This window comes from Gymnoscopelus microlampas (assembly GCF_963454915.1).
Source record: "Gymnoscopelus microlampas genome assembly, chromosome: 4".
Lineage (NCBI taxonomy): Eukaryota > Metazoa > Chordata > Actinopteri > Myctophiformes > Myctophidae > Gymnoscopelus > Gymnoscopelus microlampas.
The window spans coordinates 49,399,972-49,424,003 of record NC_139941.1 but is presented as its reverse complement, the minus strand read 5'-3'; the positions used below and the strand labels follow the sequence as shown (position 1 = coordinate 49,424,003).

At 37.4% G+C, this 24,032-nt stretch overlaps 1 protein-coding gene across 1 annotated transcript in view; it reads right to left on the bottom strand.

The window, feature by feature from the left end:
• The window catches only part of LOC311042949 (H-2 class II histocompatibility antigen, E-S beta chain-like), a 94,584-nt gene that overhangs the window by 18,195 nt on the left and 52,357 nt on the right, over positions 1-24,032 (bottom strand). The window contains exons 4-9 of the mRNA XM_084054058.1: positions 12,741-13,013; positions 11,341-11,557; positions 10,970-11,037; positions 9,857-9,970; positions 9,458-9,513; positions 8,546-8,831 (exon numbers count right to left, since the gene is read on the bottom strand). Of these exons, the coding sequence (XP_083910184.1) occupies positions 9,476-9,513; positions 9,857-9,970; positions 10,970-11,037; positions 11,341-11,557; positions 12,741-13,013 (710 nt within the window). The 3' untranslated portion in view covers positions 8,546-8,831; positions 9,458-9,475. The remainder of the gene's footprint in view (positions 1-8,545; positions 8,832-9,457; positions 9,514-9,856; positions 9,971-10,969; positions 11,038-11,340; positions 11,558-12,740; positions 13,014-24,032) is intronic.

Here is a 24,032-nt window from a genome sequence, read left to right as displayed (position 1 = left end):
TCTGTCTGTGAACAGCTATTCTCCGGCACCGCAGGCCCGGCCGCTGCGAAACTGCACACACACTCCCTGGATGCCAAAGCCGAACATCTGCCCCGATTGGCCTGTCATAGCGCCAACAGGAGGCCAATTTGTGCAAAACACATTTTTGGATATCACTCCTACAGATTTTGTCCAAACCTCACGTAAATCGGTACACGGTATCTCTATAGTCATGTGATCAACACAGATCTATTCAATTTTCCATATTCCATCCTGATTGGCTAAGATTGGCTTCCAAAGTTTCCAGGATTGGTTCGTTTTGAACAAAATGCCTCAAATTATCAACGCAGCATTTTTCTGTGAAATTTTGCACGCACATTCCCACTAGGCTGAGGAAGAAATGCCACTTCAACATTTTCAAATCAGCCTCATGGTGGCGCTATAACAGGCCGTTTCGCGTTTTTACCTATAACTGCACTGATCTGTGTGAAACTTTGCATGCACACTCCCTAGAGGCCAAGGAAAAACCTTTCTCCAGCATTTTTCACATCTGCCTTTTAGAGCGCAACCAGGAGGCTGATTTGTGCAAAAAAAAAAAAAGTATATTACTTCTACAGATTCTGTCCACTATATCTTAGAGGTAAATATTATACTTTTACTCCACTACAATTATTTGAAAACTTTAGTTACTAGTTACTTTGTAGATTTAGATTATTATTACAAAACATACATTAACCACTTCAGCTCTTTTACTTTATGGCCAAATAGCAGCTCTACAAGCTCACAATGCGTCGCGATGTGACGCATTGTGAGCTTGTAGATCTGCTATTTTCAAAAGATTTTTATACATTTCAAAACATTTCTGCATAATGAGTACTTTCTACTTTTGGTACTTTAAGTACTTTTTGATACCAATACTTTTGTACTTATACGCAAGTACATTTTTAATTACGGGCTTTTACTTGTAACGAAGTACTTTGCGGTATTGATACTTTTACTTAAGTAAAACCGTTGAGTACTTTTTCCACCACTGCAGTTGAGTGATTAAAAGTACCAGAAGGACTCTGGAGTGCTGGCTATTGCTTTATTTACGGCTCGTATAAGCCTCAGGGAGCTGAACGCCCCTGCCTTACATAGTTTCGGGGTCACCCTTGGGCAAGGCGTAGCACCCGTTAGCCAGTCATTAAACTCCCCAATCTGATTGGACTAGATAAATCCTGAGATCCTGAGATTTTTATATATAAAGTGAGCTTAAAGTGAGCTGAAGTGTATTTAAATGTTTGTTTTTTGTCACTGTCTGATCATGATTATATTAAATATATCATGAGTAAATTCATACAAATTAGAGGTGCACAATATTGTTTTTTTTTTAATATTTCTTCCCCGTTTCTCAATCTTTATAAAAATTGGCGCTAGAATGATGACATTATACATTATTGTATTGTATAAAACTGTCTGTCTGGTTGGGAATATTGTTGTTATTCATGTAATGTGAATGACTTGGTTATCTTTTCCCCTTATAGTGCTGGCTTACAACAGCTTCTGAGGATCTGTTCCCGGTATGGTATTCATTTTAACATAACGTATAACGCCAAGAAAAGTAGCATTATGATGTAAAGAGGACACAACAGGCAGTATTTCCTCTCACAGAGGATCTCACAGATGATAGAGACATCCATAGACTGTGTTGCAAAGTGTAGAGATGTGTGATTTAGAGGTGTAGTTAGATGCTGTTCCCACTGGAGGGCACAATACACTTTATACACTCTATATATTCAGGAACTGCTTCCTGTTCTGTAAGCGTCACTTCCTGCCAGGTGGTTTTGTTTGGTTGCTGTGAAGAAGAACTTTCTGGTATGAAAACACAGAATAATCATCATTTATTGTACGTTTCCATAATACATCAGAGCTAATGAGACATTAGAGTCCACAGACCAAAGAGAATTATGTTTACATAACATACTTTATTTGCTTGTTTGAGTCCAGATACTTGATAAAAAACAACCAGTGGTTGTGTTAATGTTGTGTTAATGTTTTAAACGTACTTTAGTGTCAACACTGTATCGTTTTAGTGATGTTTATGAAGAGGTTTAATGCTAACCAAGATGCTAAGCTCTAAGCTAGTTAGCTAGACTTGGTTAGTGAGACATTAAAGGGTCATTCTGCTTATTTTGTGACATGAAAACCATTTGGTTTGAGTGTCTTCAGACACTAATGGTTTGTTTTAGCTACAAGTACCTGGATGGTTATACTTTACATATATTAAATACATTAGAGATGGTTATACTTTACATATATTAAATAAATTAGAGATACAAATGAATGGTTAAAAGGGGAATATATTAAAATGATGTATTAAAACGTTGAGAATAATTTATAGTATAATTCAAAGTTAAATTATTCATTTGTAAATAATCCATGCGTTAATTTGTGTTGTGATACTGACCAAGATATTGACCATGATATTGACCATGACTATACATTATTCCATTGTATTTGAAGTAGGCTACTATATCCTTTGTTACGTCGTAAGATATTATGAAGAAGAAAATAAGTCAATGAGGTCTCATAAGAACAAAGAAAGAGAACAGAATAATTGACTATTCTGCTCTTTGTGCAGATTGTGTTTTTGACAACCCAGGGAGTGTGAATAGTACGATGGTGGAAGGGGTGTGGCCTGCCGTAGGACCCGCCCACAGAGGATATCTGACCTGCTTGATTCATCTATACAGGTAAGACCCTGAGTAGCAGTTCTCCACCTCCACCTCTGTCCTAGTAGTAGGACGTTTGTCTCTGTCAAAATGGCCGCTAGTCCAACTTACATTTGGAACCAAACACTGTAGAAAAAACATTGAACGTATTATTTCCAACTAAATTGGGGGATGCCCTTTCATTTGGTGATACTTTTGAGATCACCAGAATTCATGAACATGCGTTTAGATCAAGGTCAAAGTACAAATTCACCCACAAATGAGCAATCAGTTGAACTTTGCAATTGAACGCTTGGGTGGGTTGTGTCTCTGTGGTGAATTGACTTATTTAATTTGAGCTTGTCAGTGTGTTTTTCCTTGTGACAGATGTAGTGCCAGTTATGTGTTGTTTGTGATGGTCAGACTACTGGGAAGGTCAGCCTGGAGCTGTTTGATTGGACTGTAGAGAAACAGATCCACACCACCAGACTGATAAACCAACTGCTTTTCCAGTGGTGGAAAAAGTACTCCATTTGTTTTACTTAAGTAAAAGTATCAATACTGCAATGGAGAAATACTCGGTTACAAGTACAAGTCCGTAATTCAAAACTGAGTTAAGTAAAAGTACAAAAGTATAGGCATCAAAATATACTTAAAGTACCAAAAGTAAAAGTATTTTTTTGTTGTTGTGGAAAATAGCAGATCTACAAGCTCACAACGTTATAAACTAGCCTAGGTATAACATAGGGCTAAAGTGGTTAATGTGTTCTACTTTGGGTCATTCCGGGTAAAGTGACAGCAGAAGGCTTCCCATACCCAGCTATGTGTTGTGTCCTCTGTTGGCAGCACTCAGCTGGGTGAAGCTGGAAAACACATGGATGAAATAGGTCTAAATCATTGGTTCTCAAAGTGGGGCCCGGGGACCCCCAGGGGTCCTTGGGGGGGTACCAGGGGGTCCCCAGCAAAATGAATTAATATATATAGCGTCACAATATTTGTAACCTCTTTAACCTTTTATACTTTAGCTATTCAAAAAATAGCCCATAGGGTGCATCCACACATAAGATACAAGTTGAAAAATGGCTGTCAGTGGGTGATTTATTTATTTACTCTGGCAGTGAATGAGTGTACGGAGGAAAAAAAACATAAAATGTGTAAATGATGGAGATATCAGGGTTTCTTCTGGACAGTGACGATATGCAGTGAAGACTTTGAAGGAATCTAATGAACGTGTTTTATGAGGTCACAGTGAAATTGACCTTTGCTTTGACCACGTGCTTTAACTTCAGTTCATCATTTTAGTCCAAGAAGTGGATATTTGTGCCCAAAGTCATCATGGAATTCCTTTAACCCATTAAGACCGGGAACGCATCTGTGTCATTTTAAGATTTATTTGGCTATATAAAAATAGCAGATATACAAGCTCGTAGCGTGGCACCGAGTGCCGCGCTACGAGCTTGTACATCTGCTATTTTTTTGTTGTTGAAAAATCGTGAGAATGTGTGCAAATCTTTAGTTTGAATATATATATACTTTTTAAAAGCTAAAGTTTTTAATTAAAATCTTTGCTTCTGGGGAATGTCTTCTAAATCCTATAACAGTTTTTCATTCCCAAAGTTTGTTTTAATTTTATTTTTGACTTCTGTTGCTATATTATCAATGGTTTTCAAACTTTTTTCATGTCAAAGACCCCCAAAATAATATCTATTTGTCCGCGGACCCCCTCCCATCTAAAACCTTTTTTTTCCCAGGGACCCCCAGAAGCAAAGATTTGAGCAAAAAATGTATATAAAAGATTTGCACAAATGTTCAAGATTGTTCTAAAAAATAGCAGATCTACAAGCTCATAGCGCGGCACTCGGTGCCGCGCTATGAGCTTGTATATCTGCTATTTTTGAATAGCCAAATAAATCTTAAAATGACACACAAGCGTTCCCTTCCCGGTCTTAAAGGGTTAAGACGCGCTCAGGAGGTCAGCGTCCAGATGGACCCTCACAGGTCTATAACTCTAGAGAGAGTAAAGGATGTGATTACTATCTGCTCTGTCTGGATTACACATGTCTCCTGAGAGCTGATGAGTGGAGGAGGCTGCCTGTTGCCAGGCTGTATATTCACTGATAAGTGGTGGAAAAAAAGTACTCACATGTTTTACTTAAGTAAAAGTATCAATACTGCAATGTAGAAACACTCTGTTACAAGTAACAGTCTGGTAATCAACATTGCTTTTATATACAAAAGTAAATGTAGTCATTATGCAGAATTCCCCATTTCACAAGCTTTCAATACACATTGTATGAAAATCGTTTGAAAATAGCAGATCTACAAGCTCACAATGCGTCGCACCATGACACATGAGCTTGTAGATCGGCTATTTTCAAATAGCCTACGTATATGGCTGAAGAGGTTAATGTATGTTTATGTTAATAATTATTTTTGTGGAGTAAAAGTACAAGTATTTAAAACCGGAAATACTCCAGTAAAGTAAAAAATACCTCGAAAGGGTGCTTAAGTACAGTAATTGAGTACATGTAATTGTTTACTTTCCACCAATGTCACTGATTACTGGTGCAGCAGAGCAGAGCATGACTCTGATGCCCTCTGCTGGCGGTCCCAGGTAAGGTCAGGCTCATAATCACACTAGACAAATCAGTGACTTTTCTGTCAGACTAATAATTATTCCACAGACTCAGACCCATAAACTATATTATTTCCCTCTCTGTTAAAAAAAAATAAGTCCTGATCTTTATCTTTGTAATGAATGTGTTCCAAGCTGTGTCTTGGATTAAGTGGGGCTGTCCCAATCTTAATTAAATTATAACCCATGTCTAAAATAATTGTTAATTGGTTTCTTTCTGGTCTGTTTCTGGCCTTGTGAGGAACACACACTTTGTCCTCGTCATCAGGTCACATTGATTTGATCCATTCAATACTTTATTTGTCAGAAATAGGGATGCACCGATATATCGGCCACATATCGGTATTGGGCGATATTTGCCACTATCGGTCAACATCGGTATCGGCAAAAAATAAAAGTTAAAGTTGCAGGCGTTAGGAGGCAATTATGTTGTGTTTCTGCAGATTATTATTAACAGTTATTTCTAAATAATGAAGATTTAGGGTATTTGTTTCCCTGGCACAAAAGGGGTAAATAATAACGGAGGATGCATTCATCTCCCCTTGTGGTCTCCTCCTCCTGATAGATGTTTTTTTCAGGACAGTTTTTGAGATGTTGTGATTCACATCCATAGTTTAATGCAGGGGTCTTCAACAGGGGGTCCGGGACCCTTAGGGGGTCCTTAGAGCTACTACAAGGGGGTCCGCAAAATCTTTGTGTGATATGATTTGTACATTAACCACTTGAACCCTAGCATCCCTTTCCTGAGGAGAACTTTAGCCAAAAATAGCAGATCTACAAGCTCACAACGCCTCACAGCGCGAGGCGTTGTGAGCTTGTAGATCTGCTATTTTTGGCAAAGAGATATAGGTGTAGAGGGAAAACGGAGCAGACCAAGTAAAAAGAAAACGTTTATCTGAAGCACAATTTTATACAATATAGAGTAGGGGGTCCCTGCTTTATCTCTCTCTCAGCTAGGGGGTCCTTGGCCTGAAAACGTTGAAGACCCCTGGTTTAATAGATGATGTCAGGTTATTCCACATTGTGGAGGCAGAGTAGTAGAATGACAAATGTCTCATATTTGTTCTAAATGTGGTACTTTACCTACATTTTGACTCAAGTACTTTTACTCAAGTTCATTTTGAATTCCAGACTTCTACTTGTAACAGTAACATTAAGTAAACATGGGATTTGAGTGGCTGACAAAAGTGCCATTTTAAGAGTTTTAAGCATATTTAGATTAACGTGATAATATCGTTAAGCACAATTATGTTGGCCTAAGAAAAGGTGACATGAAACTGTGTCACTATAGTCACCTGTAACCATTTGATTGGTGTTTTGGGGTCATGTGATGTACATTTAGTTAGGCTGCTACTGTCAGGTAAAAATAAAAACACACTGTGTGTTGTCTCTGCTGTTGTTTCCTACTGACACAACTGAGCCAGTTAGGAGCCCCCTCCGGGAGGACGTAGGGCCTCCGTCCTACTCCCGGAATTTCATTTGTCATAATGGTTACAATAGTGTCTAATGAAGTAAGTTCAAATCTCCCCAGTCCCCCCCCCCATCTCTCTCTCTCTCTCTCTCTCTCTCTCGCTCTATGAGTTTGTATATCTGCTATTTTTGAATGGCCTAAGTATACAATATGGATCAAGTGGTTACACAGATAAGTTGAATGGATTAAAGAGCTGGAGAGACAGGGCGTCCACTGTTACTGAACAAACACGTTATGGCAATAATTACTATCAGAATATAGAGTTATTTAACACTTATTTTAACACAATATGACTTAATACTAAACAACTCCCTTTTAACTCGCACGGACACTACCGATAAACATTAACAAGACAGACTGTAAATGCTTCACACATGTTTAACTATCTATGTAGAAAATAACTCACCATTCTATTTACAAACTAGAAGCTGAATTCTTCAAGTAGTAAATAGCAATGAAGCAGTGGTGATAAGTAACATTTACTTAACCCTATAACACTAACGTTGAAAATAGTCACACCATCACTAACCATGGGTTTATTTTAACCCAATATAATAAATTCCATTAAAAATATGTCTCATCAAAATATATTAAAGTACAAATATACATGTCAAATGTAGGTATTCCTCTTTAATATTTCACCATGAAATAAATAAAAAAAAACGGGGGAAAAAAGTATTATTTTCACTATGTTTGGGTCTCGGGCAAACGTCTAATTTCTCTCAATTGGGTCTTGAGCTGAAAAGTTTGGGAACCAGTGTGTGTTAGTTCATTCCATCAATAGTTAAAGTAATGTTTGAGGAAGTCATCAGTGGGTGAAGAAGAACTTTCTGGAATTTTCCAAAGTCATAGCTGTGTTTTCAACTTGGTGTCCTATATTGTTGGCTCATGTTACTATAGGCCAAAATGTCCAAATGTTTAACAAATTATCGGAAAAGAAACACTAGGCTACTTCACAATTTTAAATACCAAAAATAGCAGATAATATCTGCTAATTTTGGTATTTTAAAAAACGGTATCCTAATATTCTAATATGTATATTATACAGGATAGAGTGTTTGTTCAGTAACCGTGTTAAATTGTGATAGTAATCATTACTATAGAGTGTTTGTTCAGTAACAGTGTTAAATAGCTCTATATTGTGAATGGGCACTCTCTCTTGATTGGCTGAAATTGGCAACCCACCTGCAGTGAAATGTAAGAGAACATGAGGCACAGTTATTTTCTCATTCCTTTATTGATATTGTGACATTCCATTCAAACCAAGCAAATTAAAGCCAAAATCTAACGTCTGAACTTCAAACCATTCATGATCAGGGGCCCAGATCCCAGGGGGGAAGGAACGGATAGAAACACAACAGTGGAGCTGAAAAACGGAAAGTAAATAATCACCTCAGACTTTAGGTCCACACATCACAGGGAAATAGTGATGTCATGATGATCCTAACACATTAATTATCACACATTATAAATGATTACATAATGATAAATGACTTAAGGTCAAGTATAAAATAACAAAAAAAACTTTCACAAACATGGTTGACTGACTTCCATTCAGATGGATATTAATATTATATATGTTATGAAGAACTCTGATTGTGTGTGTGATCATTTATTTAATGTTTCAATATAGTGTAGAACTGAAATATTATATTTGTGTTTTCTGAAGACAGAAACTATACAAAGTAATTTGATGAACCGCCCACACTAATTGGGACTCCCTCTTCCTTTGGTGTGGCGCCCAGGTGGTGCCTAAACCCTGACCTTAACCTCACATAAACTATGTCTATAAACCTAACTTTAACCCTAACCTTAACCTCACCTCAAAACCACGTCGACCTGGGCGAAACACCCGGGAAAACACAGTAATTATCGTTAGCCTTAGCTAGCCAATTAGCATTTTTAATTGTTTAAAGGACACATTAGTGAAAAAGGTTGATGATGTCATCATTGTGCTGCTGTTATGAGTATTTAAAAGCTGAATGGACACACATGTATTTCCTCCTCTCTCCACCAGGGATGACTCTCTGCTTCTCTGAAAACACACCCAGGTGTTCTGTGAAAAGACAATAAACCATTAAAAATCAGAATGTATTAACTGTGTGAACATGTTAACACTTTAGAATAACATTCCCTTATAATAGTAAATGAATCATTCCCAAAATATTAGTTAATGTGTTATTCATATCTTGTTAAATGTGTGTTAATGGTTAAAGATTTAATGATTTAAAACTATGCTATAAATGGTTAATAGATCATGAACAAGTTATTAGTAAGGTTAGGGTTAAGGTTAAGTTTATAGACATAGTTTATGTGAGGTTAAAGGTCAGGGTTTAGGCGCCACCTGGGCGACACACCAAAGGAAGAGGGAGTCCCAATTAGTGTGGGCGGTTCATCTAACTGATGAAAACACACACGCCCCCCCCCTCATCTGACCACATTGTCACAGTGTTGTCTGATACAACAAATCATTTGATTATTACATTTGATTATTAGATTCATTATTATAATAAATTAAGCAGAAGACACATGATAATGTAAATTCAAGCGACCGGGATGGTTTACCAGGCTAGTTGTTTCACTTCTTACACAAGCATGTTGTTTTGTGTGTGTTTTCTACTTTTATACACTTTTATACATAAACAAAAAAGAAAAACGTTCAGTAAAAAGGAGGAAGTGAACCTGGGTGTGTGGAAGAGTCTAAAGATCATCATTGGTTGTCGGCACCAGAATACGACCTGATAGAAGAAGAAGAGAGACAGTTAAAGCAGACACACAGATAAATCATATGTACTGTATTGTGTGTACTCTAAATGTAACACTGATGTATTAAAGCTAAATGTGACAACATAGAACACACTTTGACCTCTAACTAGGTTATCTAAACTGGTCTAAACCGGTTAAGGTTCTAAACCAATACAAACCAGTTTAGGTTGTGGCTTTACATGTTTGTTTGTTTGCATTTCTGTGAGGGTTCCACATGTCATGTGATCCTCTGTTGATCTGCCCTCATTTGTTCCACTGGTAGTATAATAATTAATGAAACATGTTAAAAACATGTTAATCAAACATGCTAATCACCTCGTTTCTTCCACTGGAAGTAGATGAATCCAGACAGGAACAAGACCAGACCCAGAACCAGACCTGATGCTCCCATGGCCACCTTGTTCTTCACTGACTCTGGCATGGAGTCATCTGACAATACAATTATGTCATATTATATTATATTATATTATATCATATTATATCATATATCATATTATTACAGTCGATTGAAACATCTTGTTCTTCACTGACTCAGACATGGAGTCATCTGACAATAAGCTACAACAACCAAACACAATAAACAACAAACAGACGACACAGTCATTGTGAGTCTGTTCAGTAATAATGAGTCCAACCCTATTGGTCCAGTCCTTGAGGAGTTTGTCACCTGATGTGACATGTCCTTCTTAGAGCTAAATACATCCAAAACAAAGGATATGATGATAGATTTTAGAAGACATGAATCAACCTTTTACTATGATGATTATAAACCAGGCTGTGGAATGTGCAGAAAGTATCTTGGGACAGAGTCATAGACTCAGAACTGTGAGGCGGTCTTGTTTTCACATTGATAAAACCATGATGACTCTTTGATCTACTTTTATCAAATCAATCTGGTCTTTGATCTGTTTTTTATCAAATCAATCTGGTCTTTTATCTGTTTTTATCAAATCAATCTGGTCTTTAATCTGCTTTTATCAAATCAATAATCAAATCATAGCGCGACACCGAGTGCCGCGCTATGAGTACGTATATCTGCTATTTTTGAAAAATCTTGAACATTTGTTTAAATGTTTGAATATAATTTATATATTTCATTTTTAAAACAACATTTTTAACTCAACATTTTTTTCTGGAACATATTTTGATGGGGATCAGCGGCCAAAAACATATCAATTTGGGGGTCCTTGACAAAAAAAAGTTTGAGCACCACTGATATATTTTCTCAGAATAATTAAGACGTTGTTGAGACACATTTGACAGTTACAAATGTTTGCTTTAAAAATACATATATTCAAAGATTTGCACAAATGTAAACGATTTTTCAAAAATAGATCTACAAGTTCATAGTGTGGCACTCGGTGCCGCGCTATGAGCTTTTATATCTGCTATTTTGACAGTAGATTACACTAGATTACAGTAACTCACCCCAGTCCATCTTGATAGGCGCGGTCAGGCTGGGATGTTCCACCATGCATGTGATCTTCTCTCCTGATCTGTAATACACACACACACACACACACACACACACACACACACACACACACACACACACACACACACACACACACACACACACACACACACACACACACACACACACACACACACACACACACACACACACACACACACTGGTAGTACAAGTAGAAGTGTCTATTAGTTGTGTATTTCTATGTATAGGTGTCTGTTAGGTGTGTACCTGGGTGTGTACTCCAGGTAGGAGTGGTACTGGTAGTACCAGTAGAGGTGTCTATTAGTTGTGTATTTCTATGTATAGGTGTCTGTTAGGTGTGTACCTGGGTGTGTACTCCAGGTAGGAGTGGTACTGGTAGTACCAGTCTCCATCAGACAGCTCAGCGGTAGAGAAGAGACCAGAGGTCAAAGGTTCTTGACCTATCCACCAGGTCACCAGGATCACTTTCGGATAGAAGTCGTAGCTGCTGCACCTCAGCATGTGAGTGTGTTCACCACGACGAGGGGGAGTCACTGACTTCAGTCTCACTTTGGGCTCCACTGGATAAATAAGATTATTATTATTATTATTATTATTATTATTATTATTATTATTATTATTATTACCCTTATTAATAAATACCAGTCATTTGAACATGTCATTATCATTAATAATTGTATATTATCCAAATGAGATCCAAATGATCTAGAAAGCTTCAACAGGCTTACAACCCCTCCCGCTCACTCAGATCAGCTAACACAGGGAAGCTGTCAGAATCTTCTCTAAAACACCCTGGACAACGCTCCTCACGTCCTAGACTCTTCTCCCTTCTGGCTCCCAAACGGTGGAACGAACTGCCCATTGCAGTTAGAGCTCCAGACTCACTCCCAATCTACCACCATAATATGCAGACTGTAGCAATAGACCTAGCCTTGAACTAGAACTAGATTTTCTTTAGTTTTTGTCGCATTCCTAAGCCAATAATTTGATGACCGGCGGTCTCTCCAATAGGAGACTCAAAGAGTCTCCTTTGAGTCTCCTACCAGAGACATTAGCATCTTTCCAAATTAATCAATCAAATTATTGTCTCAGGAATGCGACAAAAACTAAAAAATCTCCATGAATTCAAGGCTTCATGGGGTGTAATTGATAGAAAATAAGTCATTTTTGGGGTGAACTATCCCTTTAAGTGTTTAAACCATTAAGACCTGAGGCCGATTTTACAAATATCTTCTAAATCCAGTTTTCTGAAAAACTATTGTTGCTTTATCAGTAGTTCTCAAACTTTTTCATGTAAAGGACCACCCAAAATGCCGACGCCCATCTCAAAATACTTTGTTCCAGGGACCCCCAGAAGCAAAGATTTTAGTTAAAAATGTTAGCTTGAAAATAATATAAATATATGAATTTACACACATTTTCTTGATTAAAAAAAAATAGCAGATCTACAAGCTCATAGCGCGGCACTCGGTGCCGCGCTATGAGCTTGTAGATCTGCAATTTTTTTAATAGCCAAAGTGTAAAGTAATGCTTTTTAGCTCAAATCAAAATGTGACACAGATGCTTCTTCAGATCTTAATGGGTTAAGAGGATCTGAAATATTTGTCAGCAGATTAAGTAATGTTTTATAATCATTATCAGATCAATATTAACACCATTAATCATCTCTGAATAGAATCGTGTGATTTCATGTTATAGTTTATGAGGTGATGAGTGTTGAGTGCTGCTCTGAGATCAGCTCACCTCTCTTGTTCAGAACAGAGGAGTAGTAGATCTCAGTGTTGTGTTTGCAGAATCTCTCTCGTTCTGCTCTCCTCACAGCCAGTCTTGTAGGATCTTTATTGAGGCGCTCTGCCTGCTTCACACCAAACTCAGTGTATCCAACCCACTGATCTACTCTACTGTCCCACCTGAGGAACTCATCACCATCAAAATTCATAGAGTATGTGTACTGTATGTCCTTCAGCTCACTGGAGTTAAACACACAGCGGAGAGCCTGATAGAACACATATCCATCTGGAAATAGACAATGAAAAATTTCATTAATGTTCAGTTTTATTATCATCTGTATAATATCAACACTAGGCTAACTGCCCCCTATCGGCCAAATATAACAACGTCTAAAATAGGTTCAGGATGTGAAATCTGGCATTAAAATGTTTGAATGTATATTGAATATCTTAAATACAATGAGATTGAGCTACACGAACTCTGTCTGCCTGTCTGTCTGCCTGTCTGTCTGTCTGTCTGTCTGTCTGTCTGTCTGTCTGTCTGTCTGTCTGTCTGTCTGTCTGTCTGTCAGTCAGACCCCATCATGTATATTTTCAGGATAACCCCTTTTTTATAACTACTATATATAGGCTATTTGAAAATAGAAGATCTACAAGCTCATAGCGCGGCACCGAGTGCCGCACTACGAGCTTGTAGATCAGCTATTTTCAAACATTTTAGTACTTTTGGTACTTTAAGTAAATTTTCATGCAAATACTTTTGTACTTTTACTCAAGTCATTCTTGAATTCAGGACTTTTACTTGTAACAGAGTACTTCTAGATTGCAGCATTGATTATTTTACTTAAGTAAAACATTTGAGTACTTTTCCCATCAGTGACTCTAGTCAGCAAACAAGGTAAATAGTCACATATAGAGAGTAGAGAGAACAATGAAGAGCCTCAAAGAAACTATAGGATACCAGGTCAATCAATATTACAAATTTGGGGGGTCTCCAGTTCAAATAGGATTATTTTGGGGGGTCCCATCCAGTTGAAATAGGATTACTATTCCCCCCCCCCCCCCCCCCCCCCAAGGTGATAGGCCAGGCCCACCCCCAGCCGACAGCAGATCTACAAGCTCATGAGCTTTTTTTGTATTGATCAATAAATGAAACAACCATAAAGTAACACACTCTACCATCCTTCAGTGGTGGAAAAAGTACTCAAATGTTTTACTTAAAAGTATCAAAAATTGCAATATAGATAAATACTCTGTTACAATTAAACGTCCGGAATTCAAAAATGTACTTGAGTAAAAGTACAAAAGTATTTGCATCAAAATGTACTTAAAGTACAAAAAGTAAAAATACTCATTATACAAAATGTCCCATTTTATGTCTTGAAATGTATACAAATCTTTTGAAAATAGCAGATCTACAAGCTCACAATGCATCAAATCGTGATTAGTGACGCATTGTGAGCTTGTAGATCGGCTATTTTCAAATGGCCTACAGGGCTGAAGTGGGTTTTGTAATAATAATCAAAATCTACAAAGTAACTAGTAACTAAAGTTTTCAAATAATTGTGTGGAGTAAAAGTACAATACTAAAAGTACAATACAAGTACATACTAATGCATAGATTTGTTAAAGAAAATAAAAATAAAGCACCTTGAGCACATATTCATGTTTACTAGAAATACATATTATTTAGAAAATATTTCACCATAAATGCTTAATATACATGTTTAAACATTTTCATTAATGTTAAATATATTCAACCGTTTTAGTTAATAACTATTGTGTTCATAGTATTCATGTACCTTTCACTGGTGGTTTCTTCAAGGCAGTGCGAATGGTGTCCAGGTTGAGTTTGCAGAGCGCCTGCTGACCCGAAGCATAATCATAAGTGTGTGCAGGGAAGGTCATATGATCTACAAACGGAGGCTGAGGCTCCACCACCTTCCCTTTGTTGAAGTCTGCGTACGCCAACACTTCACCATCCAGTGCATACATGTACTCTTTATATGGGTCTTTAACTGTGTCTGAACAGCCAAGGACATAAATGTTCTCATGGAACACTGGAAATAAAACAAAGATGAAATTAAATTCAACAACAAACGTCTTCAAGGTGACAATAACACATAATCATCATGTTAAACAATATTGTTTGCAGTGTTGGAAAAAGTACTCAAATATTTTACTTAAGTAAAAGTATCAGTACTGCAATTTAGAAGTACTCTTTTACAAGTAAAAGTCTGGAATACAAAATTTACTTGAGTAAAAGTACAAACGTATTGCTATAAAAATGTATTTAAAGTACCAAAAGCAAAAGTACTAAAAAGTTTGAAAATAGCAGATCTACAAGCTCACAACGCGTTGTATCACGGCGCGTTGTGAGCTTGTAGATCGGCTATTTTCGAACAGCCTAGGTATAAAATAGGGCTAAAGTGGTTCTTTTTTTTTGTAATGTTATAATTTATATATGCAAAGTAACTGGTAACTAAAGTTATCAAATAATTGTAGTGGAGTAAAAGTACAATATTTGCCCGTGAGATGTAGTGTAGTAGAAGTAAAAGTACTGGAAATTGGAAATATTCCAGTAAATATAAAGTATAAGCACCTCAAAATTGTACTTGAGTACAGTACTTGAGTAAATGTAATTAGTTACTTTTCACACTGCATGTTTGGTTCTTATATGAAGTGAAAGGTTGGATATTAAAAGTAACTTCCTGTCAAACGTTTTATTCACTGAAACAGATTCAAATGTTTTTTTGTTTTGTATTTTATTATGAAAGTAATTCATACGGAATGATTTATTTCATGATGTCACAACAACAGTTCCTAACATCTGTTTTAATGTTTATGTATTTGGACCAACATTCAAGATCCAATACTGTATATACAGGTAGTAAGAGGAGTGTGTGTGTGTGTGTGTGTGTGTGTGTGTGTGTGTGTGTGTGTGTGTGTGTGTGTGTGTGTGTGTGTGTGTGTGTGTGTGTGTGTGTGTGTGTGTGTGTGTGTGTGTGTGTGTGTGTGTGCGTGCGTGCGTGCGTGCGTGCGTGCGTGCGTGTTTGTGCATTGTTCATATTTAGTTTTATATAATAACAGTAGATATAAATGTACATATTATATAATAACATAAATATAATGTACTTACTTCCTGGGATCGCTTTGACATGAAGTAGAGAGGAGAGGATGAGGAGGGTGGCTGTAATCTTCATCATCACTGATCAAAACTGAACTGAATTTAACAGATGAGAATAAACAGATCAGAATAAACAGATCAGAATAAACAGATCAGAATAAACAGATGAGAATAAACAGATGTTTACTGAAAGAGAAGTTCTGGAGTCTGAAAGAGAATGAAGGAGGATCTGTTCTGTAGTTTAGAAGAATCAGCCAATCAGATTAAAGATATGATGTTACATCATCTGTTTCCAAGAAGACGACAGTCTTAATTATTGCACATCATGAACAGTATATATTTGCTGCTCATGCACCTTATGTCTCCTCATTTACATGCTGTACCTTATGCATCTTATGTCTAACCTCATGTACATACTGTACCTTGTGTCTAACCTCATGCACATACAGTATGCACATATCTTTGTTTAATTCATCTTTTATTCTCTCCTTACCCCCCCCCATCCCCGTCTACTTTTCTATCTGAAAATAACTAAAATGGAGCTGCACAAAAAATGATTTCACCCACATATTTACACCTTTAACCTGTGATGTGACAATATAGATGATTCTGATTATGTTGAAGAGGAACACAAGAAAGAAAGAAAGAAAGAAAGAAAGAAAGAAAGAAAAAGAAAGAAAGAAAGAAAGCGGGACAACTTGAATCAGAAAGTAAAATATCTGGTCACTTCAGAAGAGAAAACCCAAATAAAATGCTGGAGCACTCCACTGGTCTACTCTGCACATATGTATTATTATGCAGGGTGACAAGGGGGTGTGGTCTCTGAAGACCATATTCATACGGCGGCCATTTTGCTATTAAGTTAATGAAATGACACCCTGTTTCTTCAATGCAAAATGAAAAAATGGCCGCCATGTGAATATGGTTTATTATTTCCAATTCCATAGTTTAAAATAATACCAGTCAGAGTTCCATTTTGTCCCCCCCCCCCCCCCCCCCCCCACCCCGACAAAATCTTGCCCCCCCTACTGACAGAGGCTAACATCGCTTGTGTGTGTGTGTGTGTGTGTGTGTGTGTGTGTGTGTGTGTGTGTGTGTGTGTGTGTGTGTGTGTGTGTGTGTGTGTGTGTGTTCAGCGTCACTGGTAAAATGCTGTTCAGGTTCATTAAACATCAATCCAAGCCTCATTACATCTCACTGCTGAAACCATCAAATGTCTTTAAAAACACACTGGTCATGTTATCTGTGTGTGTGTGTGTGTGTGTGTGTGTGTGTGTGTGTGTGTGTGTGTGTGTGTGTGTGTGTGTGTGTGTGTGTGTGTGTGTGTGTGTGTGTGTGTGTGTGTGTGTGTGTGTGCGTGTGTGCGTGCGTGCGTGCGTGCGTGCATGTGTGTCATTTGTTTGTATTGTGCATAATTTGGTTTTATATAATAACAATAGATATACATGTATATATTATATAATAACATGAATATAATGTACTTACTTCCTGGGATCGCTTTGACATGAAGTACAGAGGAGAGGATGAGGAGGGTGGCTGTAATCTTTATCATCACTGATCAAAACTGATCTGAATTTAATAGATGAGAATAAACAGATCAGAATAAAAAGATCAGAATAAACAGATCAGAATAAACAGATCAGAATAAACAGATCAGAATAAACAGATCAGAGTAAACAATGCTTACTGAAAGAGAAGTTCTGGAGTCTCAAAGAGAATGAAGGAGGACTCGTTCTTTAGTTCAGAAGAATCAGCCAATCAGATTAAAGATATGATGTTACATCATCTGTTTCTGGAAAGAGGACAGTCTGGATTATTGCACATATCATGAACAGTATAGCTGCTGCTGATGCACCTTATGTCTCCTCATGTATATACTGTACCTTATGCACCTCATGTCTAACCTTGTGTACATACTGTATGTAAATATCTTTGTTTAATTCATATTTTATTCTCTCCTTGCCCCTCCCCCGTCTTCTTTTCTTTCTCTTTCTGAAAGTAACTAAAACGATGGAGCTGCACTAAAAATAATTTCACCCACTTCTTTACACCTTTAACCTGTGATGTGACAATAAAGATGATTCTGTTGAAGAGAAACACAAGAAAGAAAGAAAGAAAGAAAGAAAGAAAGAAAGAAAGAAAGAAAGAAAGAAAGAATGAAAATTAAATTAATTAAATGCCACCCTGTTTCTTCAATGCAAAATGCAAACATGGCCGCCATGTGAATATGGTCTATTATTTCCAATTCCATAGTTTAAAATAATACCAGTCAGAGTTCCATAGCTTTTGTCTCCCCCCCCTGTGTGTGTGTGTGTGTGTGTGTGTGTGTGTGTGTGTGTGTGTGTGTGTGTGTGTGTGTGTGTGTGTGTGTGTGTGTGTGTGTGTGTGTGTGTGTGTGTGTGTGTGTGTGTGTGTGTGTGTGTGTGTGTGTGTGTATGTGTGTGTGTGTGTGCACACGCACGCACGCAAATTGTCAAAGCACAGCAACATCTAATTAGCATACTTCTGACCAATCATATACCTCTCACCTGAAACAGTTCAGGATGCCTGATGAAGGTCCAAGCGGCCGAAACGTTGCATTCTAAATACATTTCTTTATAAGTGAAGACAGTGTGTGGGACTCCCTCTCCCTTCTCCCTTTATCTTCCATATTAATGATGATGAATGAAATCTTTATTTTGAACATGTCAAAAACAAGCCTCGCAGGAAACAACACAATACTATAATTCTACATGTTCAAAAAGGAGTAGAATGAAGAATAAAACGTATTTAATTTACCATTACATTACATTACAGTCATTTAGCAGACGCTTTTATCCAAAGCGACTTACAATAAGTGTATTCAACATAGGTAGGGAACGAAAACTACTAATCACCAGAAGTTTTAAGTACATTTCCTGCAAAAACAAGCAACCAAGAGTATACCTATAGCGCTAAGGTAAAAGTGCAATATATCAGCTACCTACTTTCTTAAACAGATGAGACAAAAATGGCAAAATCAAATGAGCACGAGCTAAAACAAATAAGTGTATCGACTAAACAAGATCCAATAAAACAATACAAAAATAAAACAAGAGTTCGTACCCCTTCGTTCCGGTTACTTCAGTGTCATCGCTTGACGTCTATATTTTTACATAATACCAACATGGTATAAATGGAAATAAACCAAATCTTTCACCACAGACAAATCAAACGGGTAATTAAATAATGTAATAATGTAATTCATATACGTATAATATAAACTTAAAAGTATTTATATATTTTATAAATATATTCTAAATTCTATCTAAATATATGATCAACAATCATACATACAGGGTGTATCATGAGGGTGAGTCACTGTCCAGCCAATCACTGCTCTATGATTGCAGGTGTTGCTGATTGTAATCAAATGACTGTATGGATGTATTTAAATATTTCTATATATCCTTGTTTGGTGTTCCATGATTGATGATACTTTGTGTTCATATCATGGTGCCAGTGTAATATACACTGACGGAGAGAAATGTGTTCATATGAATGCGTTGATGCTCATCACCTTTGACCTGTGGTGTAGGCCAGTGGTTCTCAACCTGTGGGTCGGGTCCCCCAGGGGGGTCCCCACTTGAGTTTGGGGAGGTGACAGTGAAGAGAGGACTTTTAAGACCTTTTTAATACCAAAAAAAAGAACAGAAGAAAGACCATTACTGCATCAAAAGTAATCAACAAACTATACTATAAAAACTGGACAAACATTGGCCAAATTGTCAAAAAATATAAGAAAGAGGCAACATTTTTGAAAATAGACGATCTGCAAGCTCTTTTAGAGCATGTAGATCTATTTATCTGTGGGAACCGAGTCAAACTAAATGTAACGCCTCAACTCCTATACAATTGCAAGTCTTTTTCAGGCTGGGGGGTCCCCAGTTCCAATATGATTATTTTGGGGGGTCGTGTCCTGAAAAGGTTAAGAACCACTGGTTTATTGCAGATCAATCAGTGAAACACAATACAGGTAAATCAACACATTCTTAAATGTATAATGTTGATCTGGGATGTTAAAAGAGATTCTAAACCTTTTTTCAATCTTGCAAAAATATTTTTAAAGATTCAGAACTTTTTTTAAGTCTTGGAAAGAAAAAAAGAAAAGGTAACCTTTTGAAACTTTTTTCCCCAGTTAGTATTGACAACAGCTGAGCTTTAAAATACATGAAAGTGGAACATTAAATCATTGCATTTGTACACATTAGATTATCAGATTAGATTTGATGTTGATTAACCTTTGTCTCACACAGTATTTATGGTGATTCATGTTGTAACTGTGAAAGGTTCTGTGTAAATAAACATACTGGTTCAATTCCAATGTGAGTCCATCGTGGAGAAAGAGCCGCGCTATGACCTTTTAGATCTGCTACTTTTGAAAATGTGTGCAAATCTTTGAATATATATATATCTTTTTTTTTTAAAGCGAACATTTTTAACTCAAATCTTTGCTTCTGGGGGGTCGCTGGAACAACATTACATTACATTACATTACAGTCATTTAGCAGACGCTTTTATCCAAAGCGACTTACAATAAGTGTATTCAACATAGGTAGGGAACGAAAACTACTAATCACCAGAAGTTTTAAGTACATTTCCTGCAAAAACAAGCAACCAAGAGTATACCTAGCGCTAAGGTAAAAGTGCAATATATCAGCTACCTACTTTCTTAAACAGATGAGACAAAAATGGCAAAATCAAATGAGCACGAGCTAAAACAAATAAGTGTATCGACTAAACAAGGTCCAATAAAACAATACAAAAATAAAACAAGAGTTCGTACAACTAGTTAACAACAAGTAGGCCAGGCAAAGAGGAAGGATAGTGTTTCCTGAAGAGGTGGGTTTTCAGCCTGCGGCGAAAGATGGGCAGTGACTCTGCTGTCCTGACATCAGTGGGAAGTTCATTCCACCACTGTGGGGCCAGAACAGAAAAAAGTCGTGACCGTGTCGATCGACCAGAAGGACCGTTGAGTGGCGAGGGAGTCAGTCGCCCCGAGGTGGCAGACCGGAGTGAACATATTGTGAGATGTGGGTCCGCGGCCAAATACATATTTTTGGGGGTCCTCTTTAAGAAAGACAGGAAGTGGTTTCAGTTTTGTCTTTTGACACACGTCATATGACTTCAACCAGGAAGTGCACTAGATTTCATGTAACAAGCTTTCATGACACATGCAGAGTTGAGCTCCTGTGTTTTTGCATCTGCTATCATCTGCTCCAATCTTCTCCTAGTCGTAGCATCGTTGGTATGTTTTGTCGTCTTTTCACCTGGTATTTCATTGCAGTTCATTATTTTTGAAAGAAGAGACGTTTTGTGAAGTTTGGTGTAAAAGGCCTGTCAAGATATTCTTGGGTCTAATTCTCACCTGTGATTACCTACCTGTTACACTGCTGCAGAAAAGCCTGTTTAATTCATAATGTTATGCAACAACATTTGGTACAGTGGTGTTGTGTAGTTTACCTTTGATAGTGATTCCAATTGTTTAATTGTTCATTTATTGTGCAAGTATGTAAATGTGACAGTTACATGAGTCATTTAATGTCCATGCAAGATGTTTACAAAGTGCATAGCTCTGATTATGCCCTTTTGTCTGTTTTCAGTTTTACACTTTTTCTGTCAATAAACCTGATGACTAAGAGAGGACAGTCTCCAGAGTTTTGATGAAGGAAGGTGTTTATACTTACTGACAAGTTATCTATACTCTACATAACGAGGGCGGCACAACCACTGATATTATAGTAACATATAGTTTTCAAAAAACTTAGAAGACATTTGTAGAATCCCCCAGAAGCAAAGATTTGAGTTAAAAATATTTGCTTTAAAAGAACAATATATATATTCAAAGATTTGCAAAAAAAAAATCTAAATTTTACAAAAATAGCAGATCTACAAGCTCATAGTGCGAGCTGTAAAATGACTTGGATGCGTTCCCGGATTGAATGGGTTAAGGTAAGCAGCACAGAGATCTTTAAGTTTCTACTTTGGGTCATTCCGGGTAAAGTGACAGCAGAAGGCTTCCCATACCCAGCTATGTGTTGTGTCCTCTGTTGGCAGCACTCAGCTGGGTGGAGCTGGAAAACCCCCTCTGGATGAAATAGCTCTAAATCATTGCTTCTCAAAGTGGGGTCCTTGGGGGGGTACCAGGGGGTCCCCAGCAAAATGAGTTAATATAGCGTGACCATATTTTTAACCACTTTAACATTTTATACTTTGGCTATTTAAAAATAGCAGATCTACAAGCTCTGCTATCTTTTTTTTTTAATCGTGAACATTTGTGCAAACCTTTGAATATACATTTATTTAAAGCCAACATTCGTAATTCAAATCTTTGCTTCTGGGGGTCCCTGGCACAACATCTTTTCAGGTGGGAGTCCGCGGCCAAATAAATATCAATGTGGGGGTCCTTGGCACGAAAAAGTTTGAGAACCACTGGTCTAAATAACCCATTAAGACCGTGAACGCATCTGTCATTTTCAGATTTCTTTGGCTATTCAAAAAATAGCAGATATACAAGCTCATAGCGCGGCACCGAGTGCCGCGCTATGAACTTGAGAACTGCAACATTTTTTTAAACCATGAAAATGTGTGCAAATCTTGTTTTTAAGGCAAACATTTGTAACTCAAATCTTTTTAAGGGATTATTCTGGGGATTCTACAAATGTCTTCTAAATCCTAAGAGTTTTATTGAAAAAGCTTATGTCGCTATAATATCAGTGGTTCTTTTTTCATGTCAAGGACCCCCAAAATTATATGTAAGTGGCCGCGGACCCCCATCTTAAAATACATTGTTCCAGGGACCCCCCAGAAGCAAAGATTTGAGGAAAAAATGTTTGCTTTAAAAGATTTGCACGCATTTTCACAATTCTTCTAAAATAGCAGATCTACAAGCTCCCGCTATGAGCTTGTAGATCTGCTATTTTTGAGTAGCAGCAGTGGCTCAGGGGTAGAGTGGCCGGATGGGAACCGTGAGGTTCCCAGTTTGATCCCGGGCTCCCCCAGAGTTAGTGTCAAAGTGTCCTTGAGCAAGACACTGAACCCCTAATTGCTCCAGATGAGCAGGTTGGTGCCTTGCATGGTTTCCTCCTCCATCGGTATATGAATGTGTGTGTGAATGGATGAATGTAATGAACACTCTATGTAAAGAGCTTTGGATAAAAGAGCTTTATAAATGCACCATTTTACCATTATTTACCTTTTACCATTTAGCCAAAGAAATGTAAAAATGACATGGATGCGTCCCGGTCTTAATGGGTTAATTAAGAACAATGCAATGGCGAAAGGTTCTACAGATGATATTCTGCTGACCGGCTGATAGGAGGGGGGTCATGGGGTCGTTGCTATGGTCACAGGATGGTGTCAGTGATACTGGACACCATCACCATGACCAGACACCTGGGCTGCAGGAGGTTAACCCATTAAGACCCGGGACGCATCATGTGTGTCATTTATAGATTCCTTTGGCTTTTAAAAAATAGCAGATATACAAGCTCATAGCGCGGCACCGAGTGCCGCGCTATGAGCTTGTAGATCTGCTATTTTTTAAAAGCCAAAGGAACTTTTACTTATGTTGCTATATATCAGTGGTTCTTCAACTTTTTCAGGCCAAGGACCTCCCAAAATGAGAAAAAAAAAACATCTGTAAATATTTTGTTCCAGGGACCCCCAGAAGCAAAGATTTGAGTTAAAATGTATTCAAATATTTGGATATTTTCAAATAGCCTACGTATATGTTTATATTAAGAATGATTTTTGTGGAGTAAAAGTACAAGTATTGAAAACCGGAAATACCAGTAAAGTAAAAATACCTCGAAAGGGTGCTTAAGTACAATAATGTAGTACATGTAATTGTTTACTTTCCACCAATGTCACTGATTACTGGTTCAGCAGAGCTGAGCATGACTCTGCTGCCCTCTGCTGGCAGTCCCAGGTAAGGTCAACATGGAGGCTCATAATCACACTAGACATATCAGTGACTTTTCTGTCAGACTAATAATTATTCCACAGACTCAGACCCATAAACTATATTATTTCCCTCTCTGTTAAAAAAAAGTCCTGATCTTCATCTTTGTAATTAATGTGTTCCAAGCTGTGTCTTGGATTAAGTGGGGCTGTCCCAATCTTAATTAAATTATAACCCATGTCTAAAATAATTGTTAA